We start from the raw sequence: 12,375 nt of genomic DNA, 5'->3' as shown, positions 1-12,375 counted from the left end.
ACATTTCATCCATCGTGCCCTCAATCGGTATTATAAAATTGAGATGTATAAAATTAATTAAACCCAACTACAAAGCCTCTTTTTGTGGTTTTTAGCGTCACAATTCCTATAATTGCCTACCGAAATACAATCGCATTAAAAATTTAAAATACATGTAACTTAAACTTGCAAATATGAAATACAAACGCCGGGATGAAATTAATAAACCTATCGAATATTTATTGATAAATCCAACCAATTTACCGAATAAAAATTTAAAATACATGTTACTCACTTGCAACTTGCAAGTCCAAAAAATATCGGGTTATTTGCCCAATGAGAAAGGAAAGGAAATTCTCATAACGTGCTGTTCATTTGTTCAATTCTGTTGGGCGAGGGAAGAAACGAAAAACATGCTGCGACGCAGGTTTATTGAGGCAATGCGTCGAGCACCTTCTGCCCACCTCCGTTTCAGATTCCTTTGCACCCAATCACCGCGACAATCCTCCGAAAGCGATTCCGAGAGCCCTCAGAACTCAGAGAGCTTGTCTAGAAGGATCGAGAAGCTTCGGAAAGGGGAGGCTGTTGGGTCTGCCTTCCGCACTTGGATGGGCGATGGATTCCCCGTTCACAGAGGCCATGTCTTCCACGCCATCAACCGTCTTCGCAAGCTCAACATGAACAAACGCGCACTTGAGGTAACAACCATTCATTATTGCTTCCAAAAATATGATTTTTACTTCCAAAAACATTCCCTTAAGTTGAACTCATGTTACAATTATTGTAGGTGATGGAATGGGTGATCCGAGAGAGGCCCTATAGGCCTAGGGAACTTGATTACTCTTATCTTGTGGAATTCACAATTAAGCTTCATGGGATTGAACATGGTGAGAAGCTCTTCCCTCGAATTCCACCTGAGTTTCAGAATGAGTTGCTATACAACAATCTGGTCATTGCAATGCTGGATAAAGGTGTCATAAAGCTTTCACTTGAGTACATGAAGAAAATGAGGGAGTTGGCTTATCCCATCTCACATTTGGTCTTCAACCGCCTCATAATCCTGCATTCCTCTCCCTCCAGGAAGAAGTTGATTCCGAAATTGCTCACGCAGATGAAGGCAGATAAGGTCACCCCCCACGTGTCCACCTACAATATTCTGATGAAAATAGAAGCCAATGAACATGATCTTGAAGCCTTGGTAAAGGTCTTTGCTCAGATGAAGAAGGCACAGGTTGAACCGAACGAGATCTCTTACTGCATTTTAGCTATTGCTCATGCAGTGGCAAGGTTGTATACTGCAACTGAAGCATATGTTCAAGCTGTGGAAAAGTCTATTACAGGGAACAATTGGTCAACATTCGATGTTCTACTTATATTGTATGGATATTTGGGGAGCCCAAAGGAGCTTGAAAGAGTTTGGGGAATCATGCAGGAACTCCCCTTGGTTAGATCGAAAAGTTACATGTTAGCAATTGAAGCATTTGGTAGAATCCGACATCTGAACCGTGCTGAAGAACTTTGGTTAGAAATGGAAACTAGAAAAGGGTTGAAATCCGTAGAGCAATTCAATTCGATGATGTCTGTATATTGCAAGCATGGATTGGTTGATAAAGCAACTAGGTTGTATAGAAACATGAAGGCAAATGGCTGCAAACCAAATGCAATAACTTATCGTCAACTTGCTCTGGGTTGCTTGAAATCTGGTTTGACAGAGCAAGGCTTAAAGACATTAGACTTGGGCATGGGGATGAAAATTAGTAAGAGGGTTAGAAATTCAACCCCATGGTTGGAGACCACCCTTTCAATTGTTGAGATTTTTGCAGAGAAGGGTGATGTTGAAAATGCTGAGAGATTGTTTGAAGAATTTCATAAGGCTAAGTATTGTAGGTATACTTTTGTATATAATACCCTTATTAAGGCTTATGTAAAAGCCAAGATTTATGATCCAAATTTTTTAAGAAGGATGGTCCTTGGAGGAGCTAGGCCAGATGCTGAAACTTATAGTCTCTTGAAAGTTGCTGAGCAGTTTAGGACCTGATTTTGATTATTAATTCTTGAAAAAATAGAGTGTATCTTTTTGTTGTAATTGTTTAGAAGTTACAAGTATATTGTATTGACTACGGCACAAGAGTTAATAAGATGGAAGAGATATTATTAGAGAACATCTAGCATTGTTTGAGGAAGCTCCTTTTGTTTAATTCTCTAATACTCTCTTTATTATATATTGATAAGTCATTTTCTTTTTAATATATTAACAAATGAATGTATCTAATTGTAACTTATATTCACATCCATTGATTTACAACTATACTGAAATTATCCATAAAAAATAGAGAATATAAGATAATCATGTTTTGATTGATTTGATATGTGCTAATATATAGGTAATATAACCCGAAACAAAAATGTAATATCATACATATGCACTAAGATATCCATCCAAAAACATATTATCAACTTCGTCTCTATTTTGTAAACAAAAATTATTGCTTCAGTTTCACCAATTATGAAAAATAACTTATGAGGCAAGCATTATTTTACAGATACCATGAACTGAAAGCCCTGTGTACACATTAAATAAAAATAACTCCAGTCTTGTGAACACCTCTCTCCCATTTTTTGGTGAAAGCTCAAAACAATTTAGAAGCAAAAAAGAAAAGAAAAAGGAAAAAAAAGAACCTTAAGCCCTTAACACTTAATACTCCCTAATGAGTAGTTTTGGAAAGCAACAAGACCTTTTGAAGGTTTCTGATATAACATTTTTGTTACCAGCTTCTTCAAATGTCTTCACTGGAAAACTAGCAGTAACAAGAATAGGCAAAATGGTTCTTCTTGGATACATATGGAGACAGGAAATTGGAGGCAGAAGCAGATGAATCTTGAATATCAGCTGGAACCAATATCTGAGTTTTACCAGCACCAATTCTCTTACCAGCTACATTTGCATACAATAGACCCGAGATCGCCGGTACGAAAACATCACTTTGAGAACTTATATAGAAGTCGATCACCTTCTCCAATTCAGAATCTTGAGAATCTAAGAACTTTGTCTTCTTATCCGCGGGCATTATGGCTTCCTGCAACAGTTCAGAGAGAGCTTTTTAAATTCCAAGTAAAAAATTCGAGCACTTCCGCAATTCAATCAAAGAAGAATTGTGTTTAGAGGAGTTTAAGTAAGAATGATAGTCACACCTTTGTATATGTTTTAGGAAACAAATCCTTCAGAGAATCAAGGCTGCTATCCCACCTTGATTCAGTCACATAAATTGTGGTATCCTTGTTGAAACCAATTTTCCTCAAGAACACCGCGATTTCTTGTGCATTGTAGCAGCTCTTTTCTCCATCATTATCAGGTCGGCAACCCTTCTTATCCAACATCTCAACCCTCAAATCTACAGCAATAAATTGGCCGTCTGTCTTCCGGCTTAAAGTTTTAAGTCTTTCGACCATTGAGTCAACAAGGTCACGAATTTCCGGCTGCAACTCTAAACTTCCAAACATTGCTAAGCAAGCAACAGAATCAGTGTCACCTTTTTTCCCTGCCTTTCTCATGTTTATTGAAGGGAAATAAGTTGCAAGCCTTATATTTCCCTTTGACCTGTAAATTGGTTCAACATGTGTAGCTATATAGTCTTCTGTAACCCGGTTAGGGACCTTTACCACCGCAATGTTCTTTGTTGATATTTGATCAGGAAGATTCTTTACCACGGCGACAACTCCCTCCATGCTTCTCATGAATACATCAAGATCATAAATGTCCTCAAAGTTCCTGTTCCATATATTATATTAGCCTTGAATGACAAATCAGAAAATTGCAGCTCATTTAATTGATCATTTCTCAAATTTAAAACCATAAACTTGGCCAGCATGACTCAGAAAATTGGTAAACAATTTCCTCCCTGCTCATTTCTTATATCCTAATCTCTTAGAAAGTAGAAGTCAGCACTAGCTAACCTCTTGTCACCCGGTTGGCTTCCTCGGATGTCAGGGATCACTAGGGTTGCCCCAAGACTTCTGGCAACAATCACTGCATCTGCTATCTGAACAATGCAATACCACAAAATTACCAAATCATAATAACAGAACAGCAAAACCATCATTCATAGTATATGGTGTAATATTGTACATTATTTTACCATTTAATTGCTAAAATCATACACAAAAATGTCAATCTTTGTTTTGGTAGGGAAGAGAGTTCATTATAAAAGGGATAATATTGCTGACATTTAACAAATTCATGCACATGTTTACACATTACTGACACAAAATCGCCTCCTCAACAAGTTAAACAAAATGCTTGAATGATTGAAATGGTACCTGAGATATATGGTACTCCGGCCCATTTGTTAATGAAAAAGTAACATACCCCTCACTCTGCACCCCCATATCTGCCAACCATTTTCAAAACATGAATCAACAAGGACATAAAGATTGAGGCCATGTTTACATGCTAATTAATACTCATTTTGCTCCAGCTATAATCGATTTACTAATATACAAAATCTCCAAAGTAACATATATTTTGGAGTAGAGCGAGCCGAATACATGATAAATGATACAAGTTCCTAAATAATTTGCTAGTCTTTGGAATCAAACCTTACCAGACGGTTTAACCCAACACGCTTTTAGCTCATCGGCATCTCCCTTGTAAAGACCTAAATTCTTTCTTACATGAGTTCCATCGAACTTTCCACTTTCGAAGCTGACTTCATCCGTTACTCCGGGAAGTTTGTCCTTGCAAAGAAAATATAACAACAACAATAAATGAATAAATAGATTGTAGTTATGATTAAATCATTGTGTGCTACTTAACTTCAGAATACAATAAATGATTAATCCACATCCCAAAAGCTACTTAGCTTTAAGTTCAGCTGATGTGAATTCAATTCACAATTTTATTGGAAACATTATCTCCCTTAATAGTCAAACATTGTCTCCTAGTTTTAGAACTAAGGATCTACCTTATCCACAAGCTAAGCAATGTTGTATATATACACAAATGTGTTCAAATTTCACTTAATCCCCTTTTCAGGTCAGATCCTCAGCTATTCATTTCACAGTAACTTAGTAGCAGATGGATTAGTATATATGGATTGCTAGCTCTACAATACAACCATAAAATCTGTGAATTCTTTTGAGTAAAGATGAAAAGCGGAAAAGCAAAAAGATAAAGAGAAAACAAGTTCCCTTCAACTCCATGCTTCAGAATGAGTGTGCACATTAGATAAAAGGATAAAAAAGATGATAGCTTTAGCATACAAAGAATCCCCCCCCCCCCCAAAAAAAAGAGTTTTTTTGAACAATTTTTGGCAAAAGGTGAGAGATAAGAGATATTCTTACTTGAACAGCATCAAAATGGTCTCTTTTGATCATATGAATGAGCATAACAAACATGGCAAGGGTGAGAATACCAGCCACCACTTGCCTCAAATCCACACCAAACATGTCTGTGTTTTGGATCTTTGCAGTGGAAGATTTAGTTCAGAAGAGGAATGTGAGAATGAAGAAGAAGATATTTGGCAGCAAAAATTGAAGCTTTAACAAGAAAGAGGAGTGAGAGAGAAAGTTGGTGTGATTTGCAGTGCTGTCTTCTTACAACTTACACAGCACCGACACTTCTCACAACATTATGTGCTTCCTAGATTTAACTAACATAATAAAAGTACAAAACCAAATTGTTTAGTTGAGTTTGCTTAAACAGTGTCAGAAATTTGAATCTTATATTTTATATGTAATAATTTATTGGTCAATAATAAATTTTTAAATAAAATTTAGAGAAAAGGACAAATAGGTCTCTAATCTTTTGTCCTGTGGATATTTTTGTTTCTGATCATTAAAAAATATTTTTAAATCTCTGATCTTCATAAAATTTGGACGGATCAGTCCTTCCGTCCAAATGCCTCTGTCAGGGACTAATCCGTCTAAATGCCTCTGTCAGGGACTGATCCGTCCAAGTTTTGTGAAAGTCAGAAACTTAAAAGTATTTTTCAATAGTCAAGGACAAAAATGTCCGCAGGACAAAAAATCAGGAACCTATTTATCCGTTTCTCAAAATTTAAATATATAAGGAATTAATTTTTTTATCTAAAATAAAGAATATTATATAAAAAAATTAACTAATATAATAATTATAATTATTCCGGTATATTTTCAAAATTACAAAGTAAATATATATTATTATTACATAATAAGTGTAAGTATATTCGTACTTAATATATTAAAAATTATTTACTTTTAATTACTTACTAAGACATTATGTGTTTCCCATCATTATAATTAGTTATTGATGATATGGATATTAAAATTAAAAAAATTAATCAAAAAATATATAAACGTAAACATGTATAATTAATAATTTATTTGAATTTTTAATCAATAGTTCTTTTAAAACAAATTGATTATTTTATTAACAAAAGTTTTGATAAATTTATTTTTTCAATTTAACAGGCAGTTACAAAAATTTACAGGTTAACTTTTGAACTATACAAACAATTACTTCTTTTATATCTTCATTTTCTTTCTATTTAAACACTAATTATATATCTTACAAAAATGTCTAAATATATTAATTATTTTAGTGCATAAATTTGTTCAGATGAACTTTATTTCGGACCGAGGCAAGTATTATACATTTTATTCTTCGCCCTTTAATTTAGATTGTCTTAACTTTATTATTCTTATATTATATACATTAGAATTTTACTGGATCTAGAAAAAGAAAAAGAAAAAGGTGGTTAGATAACATGTCTTTGTATAAAGAATAAAAAATAAAAAAGAATTGAATAACATGGTGAGAATAAGAGCCGTTGATAAAAACAAATGGACAATTCTGGACAGTTATCATTCATCCCAATTTCCAAACTTCAGATCCTAAACACGTAGCCACAAATTCAAAAACACCATTTTTTTTAATTGATTGAAAAACAGCAATTTGAAATCTACAATGCATAATAAAAATCTTACTAACAAAAAATTACAGTAATACTCCTATGCTTCAATAATTCAAACATTGATACATATACGACCAAACATATAAAAAGGGAATCGTATTCTTTCTTTTCCTTTTTGTTTATATTATTGTCATTTGTTGATATTACATTGTCATGTGGCATGTGGGTGTATAATTCCTATTTTAGATTGATTCATATTTTACTTATAAGTTTACTAATAAATAATATCTTTAAGTACTTATTTACAAATATTTTTATCATTATTTTTTAACCTTAAACATCTTATTATTTTACTCTCATAAAACGATATAGATTAGGATGAATACTTAATCCAGCCCTAACAATTATTTCAAAAGAACTACGAAGTCTTTAACAAAAAAATATTCAACCCAGCCTCTTAGCTTTATTTTTATGGGACTGATTAGCTCTAAAAAAATACTGATATAAGAGCTAATCAGTCCCATAAAAATAAAACTCAGGGACCGAATTAGATATTTTTTTATTAAAAATCCCATTATTTTTTGAGATAATTGTTAGAGGTTGTTTAGAATTTTTCTCTCCTTAAAATGATTATTGAAACTACTATCTCACAATTTTGTTTTTGTTTTTTTGGAAAAAAAAAACACTTTAGTGCTTTTTTTATACTATTTTAACAACCTACAAAGTACAAATAATTACTAGCTAGTTAGTGGTATAAAATAATAAAGTTTAGGTTTCCTATAGTTTAACTATACAAAAAAAAAAAAAGTGGCATAAAGTTTAAACTTAATTTAACATAAAAATTTGTTAACTCCTATAGTAATACTACTTAATTAAACAAAAGAATGATAGGGTTCACGGTAAACCTGAGTTTATAGCTAGTAACATTAAATTTGATTTTGCTAGAGGTGTGAGGGGTCAAGCAAAATGATGATAAAAAATGTATCCATCAACAAAGACATCACAACCTTTTGTATAGTGGTCATAAAAAATGTCTTGTGTATATCTAGTTTTCAAGAAGATGAAGAATTAGATATCCATCTAATCCGCCACAAAGAATGGCTTTTAAGTCTACCGCTAAATCCTCGCTCTCAATTCTAATTTGTTTCTAGAAAATTATTTTGGTGTTATTATTCATAGGAAAATGTGATGTTGTTAATAGTTTAATACTACTTGATACATGATTATAGGGGTGAGCATGGGTAGTGGGTATCCGATTATCCGTCTGAACTCGAACCAAACCAATTAAATTGGTTCTGGAACCAATGGGTAATCGGGTCCAACCCGAACTAAACCAATAGCCTTTGTTAGTGATTGGTTTTGGTATCGATTCTGACTTTCTGGGGGTGTGGAACCCGAACCAATCCGTGAACTCGATTATATATTAATTAAATAAAAAAATAAAAATATATATATGACTTTTAGTGACTTTTAATGAGATTATTCATTATTAATACGTTTGAATTTTAATGAGTTTAGTTTTTAATGTATTTGGTGTTTAACATCTTTAGATTATTTATATTGGTGTTACATGTTTATTGTATTTGTTGAATTTTTAAGATAAAAAATTAGTTTTTTTATGAATTTCAAAGTTATCGGGTACCCAATTACCCGAACCGAACTAATCCGTTATTAATCGGTTTGGTTTGGTTCAGATACATAGACAAAAAAATACAAATCCAAACTAAATCGACCCGTGTTCACCCCTACATGGTTATTCTATAGTTGAAACTTGAAAGAAAACAAAGTAAACAATCCTTAATAGTAATTTAATTTGTGGGCGTTACGTGATTCGTTTTTATTTATTCATTTATCCTTATTAATATTAGACTATTAGTTTTTCTTATGCTACCATTGTCAATACTTCTTAAATATATATTTTTTTTTGAAATAAACTCACATTTCATTTATATATACTAGTGTATCAATAGCCATTAATATGTCTAATGACAAGTAATTTATAATTTAATTAAAAAATTTTGGTTCAAATCTTAAAAGCAGTATTTTTTAGGAATTGATTTAATATAATAAGTATATATAGATATATTATTTTTGAGAGATAGTACCTTCATATTATAATTTTTATTTAGATGTTTGATGAAATAGATATAATAAAGTTAATTTTTTTTTTCAATGGAGACAAATAGAAAAGCTATCACATTAAATAAAAAAAAAGTAAAAATAAATAACTATTTTAATTTCCACTTTATCGATAAATTAATGGCTGAAGTTATTGCATACACATGATCCATGATATTGATATTTATATCTTAAATAATTAATTTCTTAATATAAATAATATATAGTTGGGATTATGCATAAAGAGCTAAGTCTATAATTGAGAACGGCCGTCAAATCCAAGCTAAGAGAGGAGCACATGAAAAATGTAAGTTTAGGGCCACAAAAATGTCCTATACTCCGTTTTTTAATTTTTATATTGAAAAAATCTAGAGACCAGCAACTTTGTTAAATTCTGACCAGTATGTAACTAGTAAAGAAAAGTAAGTCATTGGATGAAATTTTACACCAATCTCACACCATTAAAACTATTTTGATAGCTATTTGATGGCTACAAATCATAAAAATTACTGTCCCCTAATATTTCTCAGAATATATATTGGAGATAGAATGGAGTTTCTACTGAAATTGGAGCTGGATGTGTTATTTTTGGACGTAGAAGATGTAATAAACAAATTGAAAGGTCAAATTTAAAAAATTGTAAATTAAATTTTTAGATTTGAATTTTTAATTTTTTTTTTTACAAAATTTACTCATTGATTTGTTTTTTCTTTAAATAAAAGAATTTATCCTACATAAATTGAAGGCTCAGTTTTATTTTTTTTTCTAAATTTAAATTTACTTTGTCACAAATTAAACGCTCAATTTTTTTATACCAACTAATCTGAGCTTCTGATTTATAATTTGGAATTAAAAAAATATCTCAATATTAATAAAAAATACACTACTAATTTATAACTGAGCACAATACATGCTCATTCTCTATTACTAAAAAAATGAATTCCCATTGTTCATTTGTTCCTTCTTTTGCTTAAGGTTGCTATTTTTATTATTTGCCTTGTTTTGTTCATAGGAGGCCCCAAAACTTTTCGTTTAATTTCATATAATTAATGAGTCAATATTCGGAACATATATATATATATATATATATATATATATATATATATATATATATTTTCAATTGTATAATTAGAACGTAGATATGGTTTATTTTAACAATGTTGAAATAATTTTGCACTTTGCGGGTGTAGTTAAAAATGACAGTAGAGATTATTAGGTTAAAAATGATGTGAAAACTAAGATGCATTAATTAATTTTATGTGAAATTAATAGTTAAGAATTGTTAAATAATTTGATAGATTTAATTAAATTGTTATCTAACAACTTTCAATGATTAGTTTCATATAAAATTATTATAAATATGTGTTACAAATATTTTTTGGAGATAAATAAGAGGACAATTATATTAGTCATCATTTATCTTGCTCTGAACTATGATAGATTACACACGTGGTTATTGGTAATGACCATTATTATTAGAATATAATAATTATAATGACAATTTTTATTTTATTGTTCACTAGATGAATTTAGGACAATATATATGACATTGAAAATGTTTAATGACCAAAAAAAATCAACCAAAAACAGTCATAATTTACTTTATTTAGTATTTATTAATTATTGCGATAATTAATTAATGCTAAATAAGATAAATTCTACCTGTTTTTTTTGTCTACCTAACATACGACATTACTGCATCATTTTTCCTAGAGCATGATATTATGATTGTTATTACGAAAATTATATTGGTCCATCTTTCATTCTTTCTATCTTATCTGCATAGCTACTTTTAGATTTTCCAAAAATAAAAAGAAAGAGAGAAAAGAAACCAAATACTTTTGAAATACAATAATATAGTCATACCTAACGCAATAATGGAGTTTTCGAATTTCTTTAACATAATCGATGTATGTATATTATTGTATAACGGAGAATAGTGGATCTAGATTGAGATCTACATTTTTATTTTAGATACAAGTTTGAGATCTACTGTATTTTATATAATTCTATGGATAGTAACAAACAACATGTGTAGTTGCTATTTAGTTTTAGCGAAAAAAAAATCCATCAAAATTATATAAGGAAAAATATAGAGTACCAATATATTATCTGCTAATTTATTGTTAATAATAATTAATTATTATATTTTAAACACATATATAATGAGACACATCTAAAAAATATATATAAAGATATTTTTATTAGACACAGTCATAAAAAAGACATTTTTGTTAGACACATCCACAAAGACACTTCTATTAAACACAGTCATAAACAAGAGTTGGCAGAGGTTGACAGAAATACTGTTGATAACGTAACGAAATTGATTATATAAAATAATATTTTAAAAAAAGAAGAGGTTGTAACCAATCAGTGAAGACAAGGATTTGGTCATGCCGTGGACTGCGGGTGAAGTGTCATATGCCGCTCATTGCATTAATTAATCAACTAATTAGTAAACATTAAACAAAGATTAACAAACATGATGTTATGGTTAGTGTATGTATATAATATATACTCCCAAAAATTAATGAAGGTTTGGTAGGGCAGGTACTCAGATTAGGACTTGCTAGCTGAATCCTTCAACTGTGATTACTATTATTATTTTTTTTATGACGTGTGCTTTAAGAAAACCTATTCATATTCCCAATGCCACTCATTTCTCATTCATGACCTCTTTTTTTTTCTTCATTAGAAAATAATTCATGCTGATTAAGATAGCCAAGTTTCATGATCCGGTCAACTATATGCATAAAACAAGGAATTAAGTGCTGATACATAGTTTTCATGAAAACATTACTATAAAAGGAGTATTATATTCCAGAAAAAAAAATTCTTACCAAAATATGCAATTTTTGTGTCATCCTAAAGTTATGATTATATATTTATATATATAAGATAAGATATATACTTTACCGTCAATTAAATTAAGGGTGCGCTTCTGAAGCTTTAAAAATAATTTTTTTGAGTTTTTAATTTATGAAAAGTAGTAGTATTAATAATTGGTATAATTTTTAAAATTAAATTATAGCTTTTTAAAAAACTATTTAAGAACTTATAGAGAAATTAAAAAAAATGACTTCTCTCATAATACTACTACTTTTTATCACATTTTTATAAAATAATTATTTTTATAACTAAAAATCCAAATACAAAATAACTTTTTTATAAACTATTTTTAATATAACTATTTATTATTTAAGTTATTTTCAAAATATATGGATGCATGCTCTGTTGGATATTTTGACGTGAAAAATATATATAACATATATATTAACCTGATGGAGTAAAGATAAAGCAGCTGAAGTTATGTATCTGGTGGTGTAATCGATCTATGTCCCTATTTGTGGCTTACTCTACAAGAAAAAATGTAGTGCATGTATGA

General features: G+C 30.4%; 2 protein-coding genes across 2 annotated transcripts; one reads left to right on the top strand and one right to left on the bottom strand.

Moving 5' to 3' along the window:
- The first annotated feature begins 60 nt into the window (after positions 1 to 60).
- On the top strand, positions 61 to 2,141 carry LOC112775253 (pentatricopeptide repeat-containing protein At1g07590, mitochondrial). Its single transcript, XM_025818771.3, has 2 exons — positions 61 to 677; positions 767 to 2,141. The coding sequence occupies exons 1-2, from the start codon at positions 174 to 176 to the stop codon at positions 2,015 to 2,017; spliced, it is 1,755 nt and encodes a 584-aa protein (XP_025674556.1). The 5' UTR covers positions 61 to 173; the 3' UTR covers positions 2,018 to 2,141.
- Positions 2,142 to 2,413: 272 nt separating this feature from the next.
- Positions 2,414 to 5,660, bottom strand: LOC112775254 (protein MANNAN SYNTHESIS-RELATED 1). The gene is made up of 6 exons (XM_025818772.3): positions 5,320 to 5,660; positions 4,581 to 4,713; positions 4,297 to 4,367; positions 3,934 to 4,019; positions 3,172 to 3,748; positions 2,414 to 3,056 (listed from the first exon to the last, which is right to left on the bottom strand). Exons 1-6 carry the CDS (start codon positions 5,422 to 5,424, stop codon positions 2,778 to 2,780), a joined length of 1,251 nt encoding a protein of 416 aa, XP_025674557.1. The 5' UTR covers positions 5,425 to 5,660; the 3' UTR covers positions 2,414 to 2,777.
- Positions 5,661 to 12,375: the final 6,715 nt, after the last annotated feature.

Source organism: Arachis hypogaea, chromosome 19, assembly GCF_003086295.3.
Source record: "Arachis hypogaea cultivar Tifrunner chromosome 19, arahy.Tifrunner.gnm2.J5K5, whole genome shotgun sequence".
Lineage (NCBI taxonomy): Eukaryota > Viridiplantae > Streptophyta > Magnoliopsida > Fabales > Fabaceae > Arachis > Arachis hypogaea.
Note: the sequence above shows the minus strand (reverse complement) of the source record. Positions and strands in the feature narration are given on the sequence as shown.

Excerpts from the sequence above, each read along its gene's own strand:
- LOC112775254 (XM_025818772.3), bottom strand. The coding sequence starts at position 5,424 with ATGTTTGGTGTGGATTTGAGGCAAGTGGTGGCTGGTATTCTCACCCTT. Across the intron at positions 3,749-3,933 it reads AGCCAACCGGGTGACAAGAG|GAACTTTGAGGACATTTATG; the intron begins GTTAGCTAGTGC and ends TATATGGAACAG. Across the intron at positions 3,057-3,171 it reads TTCCTAAAACATATACAAAG|GAAGCCATAATGCCCGCGGA; the intron begins GTGTGACTATCA and ends GAACTGTTGCAG.
- LOC112775253 (XM_025818771.3), top strand. The coding sequence starts at position 174 with ATGAAATACAAACGCCGGGATGAAATTAATAAACCTATCGAATATTTA. Across the intron at positions 678-766 it reads TGAACAAACGCGCACTTGAG|GTGATGGAATGGGTGATCCG; the intron begins GTAACAACCATT and ends CAATTATTGTAG.